Below are 12897 nucleotides of genomic sequence, written 5' to 3' on the forward strand. Positions count from 1 at the left end.
GAAATCTTCAGATCTCATGTGGGCGTAAATGCACAATCGCTCATGAAGCAAAAGAGTAAATGTTAAAGATTGAAGTCAATGATATGGCCAGTTAGCAGCAAAGGCTTTTAGGTCTCCAGTGAAAGATGGAGAGCTGCTGCTCCTGCTGGTCCAATTCTGTGTTTTGATGGTCCAGGGGCGACGCAGAAACCACTGGACCCATTTGCATTAGCTGGGTAGGAGCAGTTAAGGCGGGCTTTGAATTACTGGCAAATGGACCTGCGAATTTACGTGCTTCGGCTTATATGACATTCATTAAAAACATCGATCGAGATTATCACCTTCTCTCTCGAACCCTAGTATCCAATTACATCCGGCCTCATCGCAGGTTTCGGCGAACCCAATGGGAAGATTGGTAAAGAGAAGAGGCGTTCAAAAAAAGTAGCCTAAAACTCCCGGTAACTGAATCCGATTCACCGAAAATTCCTTACTATCAGGCAAAAGCCCGGCGGAATATGGAGAACCGTATGCGCAGTCGAGTCGAATGAACAAGTCCTATATGGATGGGTTAAGTGACTTGCAACCCAATTCCACAGCTCCTAAGGTTGGTTGGCCCTTTGGACCTGGCATGTGTGCTCTTACAAAATCTTGGCCTCACTCACCTTAATGATGCCCAACGACTTGGCACAGTTCCAGTCACAAACATTCAGCCTGAGAAATCCCCCTCTTCTCATCTCGGGTCACGGTCTAACGCGACGTGAACGACGATACGCTTGATCACGAAGCTAACAGTGGATGGATCATGAAGCCACCGAACTCGAAATTCGTACTCATCATCAAACATTCTCACTACAGCTGATGCAGGAGTATTCAGAGTCACAAGATAAACATGCCATGCACTTTAATCTGGTCAGTGCCATCGTGATGATCTGTGCCCTTCCACTTCCAGCATCTATCTGTAGAGAAGATGTACTAGAGCAAGCCACAATCATCCAAAAGATAAAAATGGAGTCCGGCACTACCTATTACAACACCTGACACAAGCATGCAACCTTTTCCGACAACTGACCAGCACGGGCGCGCAAGTCTCATTGCTCATACTTTCACATTGCCACTCACAGGCATCCCACACAACTTCGTTTCCATACATTCTTGTCCAGTGATAACCTGAACATTAAACTCATTCAAGATTGAGACACGTATGGCAAACATGGACGATCTATCGAGGTGACGATCATTAACCATCCAACAGAGAAGTCAAATGACATCTACTCCATCCTGGCCAAAAATGAACATCCTACTCAAAATATAACACCGAAGGCAGAACCCCACATAGATATAGAATTAATCCAGCTTGCCAAAAATTAACAATCGCAAAATACCGCATCGAATTCAGAGTGATAATTTTGACAAGAAGTATCCATTGGACACCGGATAAAGGAGAGAAAAAAAGAGCAACTTCTTATTCATTTCTAGAGTTGAGAATGCCATTCAAGCTCTGCAACGGTTAAGTTATATGAATGAAAACTGTGTACATGATGAATCGTTCTGCCCCAGCCAGTCAGTAATTACAGAAGCTGAAGGTCGGCATCTTTCACTTTCACATGTATCCTCCCCCAACTGCTGGCACAGATCACTACACGAGGCCTCTGTACAAGGAAGTGACTTTAGCATTAGATCTGGTGCGCAAAAGCACATTCTTCGTCATCATCTGAGTTTGAATTCTAATCAGACTAAGCGCTAGATCTTTTCCGGTACTTGCTCTGTGCCAAGCTCAAGAGGAAGTCTGTGAAAATATGCTCATATTCTGGCATTTTCCCATACCCTGCAATAGCATAGAAACCTATTTAATAACCCAAATGATACCCCAAACAGAGTAGAAAACCAATGAGCGTGATGAAAATTCCTGATGTCAACGCAGAGCATTCTCAATCTTGTCTCTCCAAAGCAACCAAGAGAAATCGAAAAGAGCCATTTGCAGTCAAAAGTTGTTTAATTATGTGGAAGCTCATGTAAAGGCAACCAAACTAAAACGAGAGCCCATGATTTAAAATGCATCGGAATAGCCTATACCAACCAAAAAGAAATATAAGGTGCCAGGCACATAAGGACTTCCATTTCACATGAAAAAACCCATCTGCTAACAAGTCCCGATAAGTTCCTTGCACACTATTTGGTATGATACACTTAATCCAGTGGCAAGATTGAATGTCTTTTATCATATCACAGCTTCCTAAGGTGCTAAGACAGAGACTATGATCGCTACAGGAGCTTATTGGGAGCAAGAAGAACGGAGTAGTCCACGTGACTTGCCTGGAAAATAATTTATGTCAATGACATAATAATGATCTCTGGTTCCATGTTCTCGGATAATATCCAAGTTGAACAGCCGAAGACCCTAGACATGAATGAAAAGAAGAAAAACTATTAGTCTTGTGTATTTATTTAGGCACCAAGAGGTGTACCCAAATACATGAATATAAATTGGGATAAAAAAATTGATTACCAAGCGACGGCGAAGTTCTTTTGCAAATCTCTCGAGCAAAGGTCTCGGAGGAAGTTCTGCAAGGCCAAAACTGAGGTTATGTAAGGAAATTCAGAGAACACAAACCATGTCTCGAATAATTGTAAAGATCTCAACCAAGCTCAGCAATATATATAAAATCTGAAGAGCACAATCACAAACTGCATAAATCAACTCCACCAGAACAAAAAGAAATGAAGACACTAGAAAAAATTAAGTTGAGACCTCACTACCCATGATTTCAAAGAGCAAGAAACCACACAAGTCAATCCTGAAATTGTTATTCCAACCTATTTACAGAATTCCATTGCTGTCTCCACTTTATTCTGTTCCACTGGAAAAGCTATTCTATTTCTGCCTTGTTTCATTCCACTGACTAAATGTTGCTTAAATAAGAGCATAAACCCTTTATATAAGCTTGTGCAACCAATCATTTACAAGCACAAAAGGAGAACACCAACCTGCAACACTAGGGTCCAGATCTGCATCATCTGCAGAAGCTGCAGCGCAAGAAACCCTTGGAAAAGGGAATACCCCAGCACTTTTTGACAGCTCCTTCCTACTCACATCGGGCAAAGAGAACCGTCTCACAACCTTTATTGCTTCCCCAACAATGTATACCTTGAACATAACACCACCTGCAGATGAGGTCATGCGGCCACGTAAGTATCACAGTAACTACCACAAAAGATCAACAGGTTATCATACAGCTCACAAGCACGTACCATGATTGACAAACTCCTGAAGCACGAGGGGAGGTTCTAGTTTTTGGAGAGAGTATCTATCATAAGCAAGTGACAATTCATGGGATTTCGCACTTCCATCAGCCACCAGTGGTTTTGCAACTGAAACAAAGAGAAACAAATTCAGAAAAATTCCCTAGCAAAAGACCAACTCCTTGCAGTTTCTTGAAATCGACAATATTAAAGGACAAACTTTGATGGGGATATAAAGATGGTCACACAACCTTGACATTCAAATGCACACCTATAAATTCAGATCATATACTGTAAAAAGAATTATAATGGAGAACACTAGAAATCTTTGTTTGACAAAGTAGGAAATACCAAGAGGAAGCCTCAGCCCAGCTCCACTAACAGCATCAGGGATGGATGAAGCATCTCTTTTAACAACCAGCTGCCTAGGAACACCAACTTTGCCTACATATTAGATAGAGATATTGGTCAGCACCATAAAGTACCCATGAGAAACCAACCTTGAAGAAACATACGTCCATTCTCACAAAGAAAATGAAGAGTTTCCACGATTTTTTAACAACGAGAAAAACCAATTTATAGTACCATATGAATCAGAAAAATTCATATCAGCAACTTCTTGAAGCATATACTGGCGATTATGCAAGTGTTGTATGGCATCTGGAGGATCAAGTACAGTGACTTCGGGGTGTGATTGCCGGTAATCCTGCAATTTAGATGTACGCTGTGAGAATACAATTATTTATTTCACAATTCAAACGACAGAAGCACAACTGCAGCGGTGGAGAAGCAATGCACCACAATAAGTCGACCAAGTGAAGAGAAAGGACAATGGTACATTCAGCAAAACCTTTAATGAAAGTGACAACAGTCTGAGCTAGTCATTAACAATTTTACCTTAACTATGGTGTCAGAAAATTTAAAAACCTTTTCACGTCATGGGACCACATAAAGTCCCCTACTTATTCACCAAATTTGTGCCTGATTCAGTACTCCACACAAATGCTCCATTCTAACAAAAATAGTACATGGTCATTTCTCAGAGCACAAGCTTGAAATTGAAGATAGTTGACCTGAAAAATCGGCAGTACCGACATGGATAGATCACAACCTGGGTGTTAACCTCTAGAGAACTACTTTTTAAAATAGTAATTTGATGCATCCATGCACTATAAAGGTATCTTACAAACCCGATGAATATGTAGAGACATCGTCATATCAAACAGCACACATAGATTAAAAAAAATCAGAATTTGAACTTATTATATCTTACAAGATAGAGATGCTTAGAAGCTTAAAAAGACGATATACATCGAAAGAGGTAACACAATCCATCAAAAAGCAGCATTAAAGGGCAAGATTCCTTGATTAGGCTCCATCACCTTAATCAACAGTAAATCAAGTATATGCAGGTGGATGTTGAACAGTTTCCTAAAATTTTGTTTATCCATAAACAGTTTCCTAAAAATTTCGGGGATATAGGGCAAGATGGACAGAAGGCAATTAGATATGCAAGATATGTAGGACAAGGTCAGCTGCCAACTCAATCGTCTTATTTTTCCTTCAATTATTCTGGTGCATTCCTGAGAACGTTGAATCGATCATTTATACATCATACCACAAGTTTGAAAGAGAGACGCAAAAGCCCGTGTCCTACACAGACAAAAGTGCATATTCATCTGAAAACTAGAGCTAAAACTAATCAAATAAAAGGGGAGGTCATGAGCAGAGCATGTTCCCTGTCTATGCTACCAAATGACTACAGTTAGATAAGCAATGTGCTGACAGTGGAAAACACCGGCAAAAATGGACTCATTCAAAAGCATTTAATATCACCGCGCAAATACTGTTAGGAAAACCTAATGACTACAGTTAGATCAGCAATGTGCTGACAGTGGAAAACACCGGCAAAAATGGACTCATTCAAAAGCATTTAATATCATCATGCAATGACCGTTAGGAAAACCTGAACAAATCAGTTAGATGGCCATGGGAGTAGAAACATCCTCGCCGAATCCTGAGGCCTCGACCTCAACTATAAAGGCGTGATTCATGACGGACGAAAGAGCAAGCAAGTACTCTGCAAGTATGTCATACGCGTATGAGCTTCAGCAATAAAAACTAGATTGGTCACTGCGATTTGTCAGTGATCATTTGATTTCGCCACTCATATGTAGTAAATACAGACATCTACGCTAAATACGTGAAATGAGCACATAAAACAGCATCCTAACCAACCATTTATAGTGAAGATATTTAATCTAATTAACTTTGATGCTACTGACCTCGAGAATCTGGCGCCATTCCTTTCCTGACAGCTGAGGAAAAAAAGGGCAAAAAGTAACTGTCAGCTCAAGTCAGAATGCAGCATCCAATATGTGTGATTGTCCTATATGAGAATGTTGCAGAAGGAACGGAACCAGTGCATTGCCTTGAAGTGTCAGATTATATCCTTGTGTGTAATATGGGAATGAGATAGAAAGCAGAACTGTGCCTAAACTGTCGGCTCAAGTTTGAAAGCAGCCTCCATTATGTGTAATCGTGCTATATGAGATTGTCGCAGGAAAGTGCCAGATTACATCGTTTATTATACATCTGGCGTCCTTTGCTACTAAAAACTATGCATAAGGAAACAGTAATTACCGTCCACAGCATCAAAATCAAATCTGCATCAAAGCATGTGATATGGCATCAAAAAGGACTGTCTACCCAGAAAAAGAAAAGGACAATACACCTACCTTATGTAATACAATATCAAAAGGGCCTTGCTCAGAAAGAGGCCTATTCTGATCTATCGCGACAAATAATATTCCTTTGTTCCTGAATCGGAAAACAATTAAACTGGATCAGCAACATGTTCGCGAATATGAAACGGAACTACAACAATTTCCCAAAGAAAATGTAAAAGCGACAAATCTTCTATATACGACCACACAAGGTCGAAGAGACACGTATTACCGATAATTAACCAAAGCTACCGAAGAGACGCCTTACAGTTCATCCTAAATGCTTCAATAAGAGGCAAGGTAGACAAGCATATTCCAAGTTACCTAGTCACTCCAGCGCCAGCTTGAATCTAGAGTAGACCATCGACTAAAAGAACTGCCAAATTGCACATTCAAACAAAAAGGAACCCTTTCCAGACGCTAGTACTGGAAAAAAAAGAAAAAGAAAAAAGGCATCCTCCTTGGGAAGTTCCCATATTACCACCGATTCTTGCCAGCCAAATGAAAGTGACATGTGTGGTGGAAAAAGGGAAGGACACGCAATAACAAAGAAGACCAATCTGAAGAGCATTTACGAAACCAGATTCCAATTCCAAAATATCAAAAGAATCAGACTGTAGACAGTGATCCGCCCAAAACTGGTACCACCCACGAGCCCGGTCATCCTCCACTCAAACAGCCTAAACTTTCACGGTTCACGAAAACTACGAACGCCATGAACCCACCTCCATTCACTACCAGAAACGAAGAATTAGTGGTTTTTTTACTTCGCAAGGCATCAATTTTTCCCCTTTAATTTCCCCATCAAATCTTCAAGAGACAAGAACATCCGAACCCCAACGGGCAGGAACATATACACAGACATCACGGCCCGAAATTAAGACCGATCGGGTTGGGTTAAGTTTCAACAAAAAAGAAAAAGAAAGAGTCCATTACCGAGCTAAACCCTCAAGCTTAGGCTGCAAGAAGCTCTTGGTTTTCTTAGAAGTGAGAGCGTAACCCACCACCACCACCACCGATTTCCTCGGCGGGGGAGGGAACCCTAGCCCTAGGAAACACGCCTTCTCGTCTTCCTCGGGCTGCCGCGGCACGCTCTTCTCCTCCCGCGCGTACGCCGCCTCGTTCCGACCCAGCACCTCCTCTTTCAACAACATCCTCCGACTCCTCCTCTCCTCTCCTTTCCTTTCCTTCCCTCCTCCCTTCGTCCCACGGCTCCCTTCTCGAAAACGCGAAACGCACACGCGCGCGCGCACACACACACAGAGAACAAAACCGAGCGCGGAGCCAAGCGAGACGAAGCGAAGCTTCGGGAGAGCGAGCGACGGGAGCTTTTGAGATCGATCAGAGAGACAGAGAGAGGGAGAGATGCGAGTATTTCGATGCGTGCCCTAGTCTCCAGATTTCGAGGGGAGGAGGGGCGGGGGGAGGGAGAGACACGAGACGGAGCTCGGTCAGTCCTTGGCGCAAATGGCGGAAATCGACGGGGCGTCGGTTACGCAGGGTCACGAGGGGCGACCACGACGACGACGAAGAAAGAAGAAGAAGAAGACGAGGAGGAAGAGAGAGCGAGGAGGGGTATTTATATATACACGGCCGTGGAGGTGGGCGCCACTTGGGTCCCTCCTTCTCTTACTGCTTTGTCTTGTTTTCTGCACGGGGCTTTTACACAAACGACGCGTTTTGTAATCCTGACGACGGGACCAGCCAGCCAGCCAGCCAGCCAGCCACCTGAGATTCAACTCGTTCCCCTGGGGGACCGGGATCGGTTGGTGACCGGTGAGCCTGGAAAGAGGGGGTGCCCACACGTCACGGCATGGCACCTCGCCCCTCCCCGTGATCTAACCACATTGGCCAGACGGGCTCCCGGTTCGCGTCTTTTGGGCCCATTCGGGCTCGAGAAGGCTCGGATCTGCCCGACTTTTGGTCGGAGCTCGAGTAGATCTGCCCAGACATTTTAACGCACCGTCTTGGGCAAGCCCCCCGCCTAAGAACCGTTCTACGCCGACGTGTGCTTGATTGGAAAGCACGACGTACTTAACCTCGAGCTTTGAGATACACGAGAAATAAATACGGTCCCTCGCTCAATACGGTAAAAACATATGATGAAGAAAGCAAAATAATCTCGGGATGACTAACTTTATCCCGAATCTATATTCGTAACTTTCGATCTGTCGCTCCTATCTTAACTATTATTTTATCCCTCTGATGCCAAATCTACCTGATTAAAGTTGTTGGGTACTCTCACTAAATGCTCACAGCCCATCACAGTAATATTTTAATACACAAATCTCACGCTAAATCTGATGGATATAAATCATCTCAAATATGTGATCACGACCTTAAAACTTGGCGATATCATAAGACATTTGTCTTCCTGCTATTACCCAAATTCAGTTTTAGTCCCTATACAATATCTCTAACGCATTTAGTCCCCTTGACTTATTTGGAATCACAATTTAATGACAAAATTCAACTTTCCTTATGAACGTGCAAGGAATACGATTAGTCAGCACCGACAAATCATCATATAGCGTCTACGTGTACGAGAGTCTAAAAAATCCGTACTTTGAATTCTCGTACTTTAGAGAATGTTCCATTTTAATCCTTGTACAGCTATGTGGCTATTGTTCCATTTTTAAATGATAAGTTTTGTCATTTTCCTCGCTAAACGGCTAGGTTCGACTCCTAGTTTTCGTAAACTTTCCTCGGGCCACCTGTATTAACTATTCGATTTACGTGAATCCGAGATTATTCGAGTACTTAAAAAGCCTCCTGAAACTTGTTATCGAGGGGGAAATAGATTGAAGGGCACCGTCATAATTCCAAAAATTTTATGGGTTTCAAATTGTTCAAACCAGGACAAATTATGCGCATCAATGAGCTGATCTCGATCTTCGAGAATAGTGGAGATCCAATTCATTCAAAGATTTTCAGATGCACCACCACCCGCCAGCATCACGGAGCAATAGCTATAGCTACAGGAGATGAGTGGATCCTAATTTGCTTTTGGCAAGTGTGGCACCTACCTTCCTTTAGTTACTCAAACGAACGTTCTAAGAAGACTTATAAAGAAAGACTCCACAGTGGCGACAAAATGATCAGATAGAGAGTCCCAAATCAATCTCTAGCCAATACTTTATTTAGGTAAATGGACCATTGGTGCTCGACACTATAAAAAAAAAATTTGTCAAATTGGCCCACATCTGGAGAGGAGAGAGGAAGCTCTTCTTGGGACATTTATCCGATAATCTTCATGACCCTCGAGCGGTCGATCCATGTCGTAATAACATATCGTGCCGCACCGATTTGAACCGGTGGAGGGAAGCGAATCCCGGTTGCCAAATGTGGATGCGATCGATAACCAGGCTAGGGTGGCTCATGTGTTTATCGAAAGTGCGTCGTATACTCGGGGTGGAAGGACGAGTTGGTCCGGAAACCGGGTATGTGCGTCCGCGATCGAACCGTCTGGATAAGGATTGCGCATTAGAACTTTCCCGAATCATTCATGATATTTTTTTTTAGTATTTTATATGATCCAACTTATGAAATTGCATAAAAGGTATGTAGAACGTGCTGGCTATTGTTCTAAGGTGGTGGGAGTTATGAGCTTTCTGTCTCCTGGCTCATACCTCACGAAGAACAGTGTCCATGGCGATGTTGAGGTCCACATGATGGGTCCAGGTTGCGTTCAAATCCTAATCTTGGTCCAGATGGACATGCTCGGCCAGAGGCTAGGGCACCTGCTTGTAATTGTGTCGAAATTATATCTTAGGTTATAATGTTTGTCATGTAGTATTCTAAGAAAATAAGAGCATGTACATTCACAACCGAACATATACATAGAACATTGCACGACATACTCGCGTACGCCGTATGTAGATTTCCCGAAAGTGTGTTCACGACTAGAGTTCAAGATTAGATTACCAACATAGGACACGCTTGTGGAGGTACACTTCCGTGGCAACACAACTCATCGGAATCGATTCCAAGTCGCCGGAGGCGAGCCATAGTCCATTCCTATTGCGAATTGTCTTGTCGCCAGCTAAGATAATGGTGGAGCAGGCAACACTGCAAGAAGTTACGTGCAGGCATTCGGCGGTGGCGGCGACGGTGGGATCGTCGGTCGACCGCGAGGCTAATTTGAGCGGTGGAACTAGGGCTACGATAACCCGTCCGCGTCGCGAGATGCCTCCGCCGTTTAGTAGATACGAGAGAGCGGAATTTTCATAATGGCACGTATTGCTAGCTCCTATTAGCTTCCATCATTCCTTCACCGCCGCACTCGACGAATTTACAAGCTTCGAGCATCGGACAATATGGCTGCTTTCGTGCTCTTTAATAATTCCAACTTTCAGACTAGTTGCACCAACAAGTTTAAAGAAGTATATATATATATATAACCAAAGAAGTATATTCATTACTATATATATATATATATATAACCAAAGAAGTATATTCATTACTACAAGATTCTAAAACCAATCTTATAAAATGCTGACTCTAACCTTTATTCTTGTCCTAGACCCTAGACCCTTATGAGATAGATTTTGGCCCCACCACTTTCCCTAAAAATAAACTTTTGAAAAAAGAGAATTCTTTTTTATTTGATGTGGTGTCACGCACTATATAGATTGAATTTGGGTTGACAATGGAAATATTATTCTATGCATCATAAACTTATCATATAAATGTTAATTCGGTCATAAATTTTTGCGTGAAAATCTAATATAATTATTCCATTCAATTTTCACCGAACATTGCTGACGTGGTGGTCCGGTCATCGTCGGCCCTTCTATGCGACACGCGCCACAATAACGATTTTCGGCAAAAATTAGCCGGAATGGCTACATTGAAATTTTAGTCGAATGTTTATGATTAAATTGGTAAATTTGGAAAGATTAAAATTGAATTGACATCCGTACAATAGGTTTATGACTGATTGGACAATTTCCTTGATTAACAAAGTATCTGGATTCTGAATCAATTGGATACCCAGTAAATTTCATTTTTCTTTCTATAGAAAATTATCGTATAATCGGGTTTTGATTTTTTTATTTGATTTTACCTTGAAATGATTTTTGCCACTCTAAGCACACAATCCTGAAGAGTAGGGTAACGGGCGTGTAAAGGTAGATGAGTTTGGATTTTTTTTTGGGGTCTCCTTGTCAACAAAAGTGTCCTATTAACAAGCAGCCACAAGAACTAAAAGGACAAAAAAAGAAAAAGAAGAAGTGATACTCCCTGCGAAAAGGTAGATGAGTTTCCTCAATTGTTGCACCAAAGATCATCCGCATTAGGTATTGCTCGACGTGCCGGGTCGGCGCTGCAAAAATCTGATAACTTTCATATGAGAAGATTGTCAAAAAAAGAGTTCAAATCCCAACGTGTCAATATCTAGTTAAACTCATATTTACTCGGAAAATTAAGTTCGTGAGTTATAGACCAATTATAAATTAGTAATCGGTCCACCCCACGTCACATTTCCAATTGCGTCGCTTCTTTCGCCCAATACCCCCACACGTGCACTTCAACAAAATTGATGATATCTTATCGACGGTGGTCAGCACCGGCCGTGAATTGAGCAATCGAGCGGAACTTAATTGACACGACAATGGCTCGGCTCGGCACATTTGAACTGCGTGAATGTGAGCAACCTCTTATGCAAATAAGGTCCACCCGTTGCGAGTGACCACAGACACGACCTTAAGCCAGCTGGAGTTGCAAATGATGGCCACTGTCTATGTCCTCACCCGTTCCTCTCGTATCTGCTCCGAGGGTGTGTGAACCAAATTCATATTCATCGTTAGATGAGGTGAGATCCACGTGCGCTCTACTTTATCCAAGGGTGACTATGCAATCGGGCTCGCTACACCCGGAGCATGCAGATATGGCTCCTCTCTACATAGTACATAAGCCGCTCCATCCGATGATTCTTTCTTTCCCTTAGTATTTAAATTCCTTAATGTCCTTATACTTAACTAAATATGTACGATGCATGAACTCATTTTGCTCCTTACCTCCTCATCATGAAATTAGTTGAATATAACACGAGTTCTCTTTTCTTCTTTGCAAGTGCGTTTCTTGCTCATGACCTTTTTTGGTCTGCAACTCCATGATTATAACGATAAAAGCGAGGGAAAGACTCGAGAATTGAGTTAATTAGGCGGCGTTCGGAAGTGGATTAGGTTGTAACTTTACAACCTATCTTCGAATTTTAGTGTTGAAAACTAAGTCAAGTTGCGAATTTATCTAAACCTCTGCATTAATTATATTTCGAGTAAAGACCATGATGCGGGATGTGGTGCTTTACCCAATTTTGTCCGACGTGCTCGTGAAGATTGGGGGTTGAACTGACCAGCACGAACTTAGATCAAATTAAACTAAGGCTCTAGCCATTATAATAGGCCATATGTTCCTTGTTTCTTCAATTGCATATAGTATAAGTCCTCCACCGGGTTCTTTTACTTTGCCTAATTTTGAGGAAACTAGCCCTTCGATCGCGGACAAACTTAAAAGGTGCACGAAATTCGTATGGACCTAATACAGGGGAAGTTGTCTAATCGGTCATAAATTTATTGCGTGAATACAAGTTCAGTCCTAAATTTTTCAATTGTCAATTTAGTCCTAAACCTTTACGTGAGATTTCAATACAGTCATTCTGGTTAATTTTTGCTGGGCATCGCTGATGTGGTGTTGTGCCATGTAGGATAGCCGGTGATGACCGGACTACTGTGTCGGCCATTTCCAATGGAAATTGATTGGCAGGACTCTATTGGAATTTCGTGCAAGGGTTTAGGGCTAAACTGGCGAAATTGAAAAAATCGGGAGTAAACTGGCATCCTTACATTAATTTTAGGACTGATTTGGTAATATTCCCGCCTAATATATCATCACCTTTAATTTGTGACTTCCACGTAAAATTCAGATGACCTAATAATAATGGTGCAATGAA

The 12897-nt window shown here is 42.2% G+C and overlaps 1 protein-coding gene across 7 annotated transcripts; it reads right to left on the bottom strand.

Moving 5' to 3' along the window:
- Positions 1 to 1416: 1416 nt before the first annotated feature.
- Positions 1417 to 7154, bottom strand: LOC115676424 (inositol-tetrakisphosphate 1-kinase 3-like). 7 transcript variants are annotated; one of them, XM_056311717.1, is made up of 11 exons: positions 6214 to 6654; positions 5958 to 6039; positions 5505 to 5537; positions 5186 to 5299; positions 3805 to 3925; positions 3571 to 3663; positions 3229 to 3348; positions 2965 to 3141; positions 2486 to 2541; positions 2293 to 2377; positions 1417 to 1804 (listed from the first exon to the last, which is right to left on the bottom strand). In XM_056311717.1, exons 5-11 carry the CDS (start codon positions 3845 to 3847, stop codon positions 1713 to 1715), a joined length of 666 nt encoding a protein of 221 aa, XP_056167692.1. In that variant the 5' UTR covers positions 3848 to 3925; positions 5186 to 5299; positions 5505 to 5537; positions 5958 to 6039; positions 6214 to 6654; the 3' UTR covers positions 1417 to 1712. The 7 variants fall into 7 exon arrangements, with proteins under 7 accessions (XP_056167692.1, XP_056167693.1, XP_030455199.2 ...); XM_056311718.1 differs by lacking the exon at positions 5186 to 5299 and adding an exon at positions 5677 to 5837; XM_030599339.2 differs by having other exon boundaries at positions 6178 to 6654.
- Between the last annotated feature and the right edge of the window lie 5743 nt (positions 7155 to 12897).

The sequence above is a fragment of the Syzygium oleosum genome, unplaced genomic scaffold (genome assembly GCF_021117445.2).
Source record: "Syzygium oleosum isolate NSW1041296 unplaced genomic scaffold, Sole_v2.1 Sole_v2.05, whole genome shotgun sequence".
Lineage (NCBI taxonomy): Eukaryota > Viridiplantae > Streptophyta > Magnoliopsida > Myrtales > Myrtaceae > Syzygium > Syzygium oleosum.

Bases quoted from the DNA above. Each gene is read 5' to 3' on its own strand.
- LOC115676424 (XM_030599337.2), bottom strand. From the start codon at position 7,099: ATGTTGTTGAAAGAGGAGGTGCTGGGTCGGAACGAGGCGGCGTACGCG. The intron at 3,664-3,804 runs GTACTATAAATT...TCTAATATGTAG, and splicing joins GAATTTTTCTGATTCATATG to GCAAAGTTGGTGTTCCTAGG. The intron at 3,349-3,570 runs GTATTTCCTACT...TCTTTGTTTCAG, and splicing joins TGGGCTGAGGCTTCCTCTTG to TTGCAAAACCACTGGTGGCT.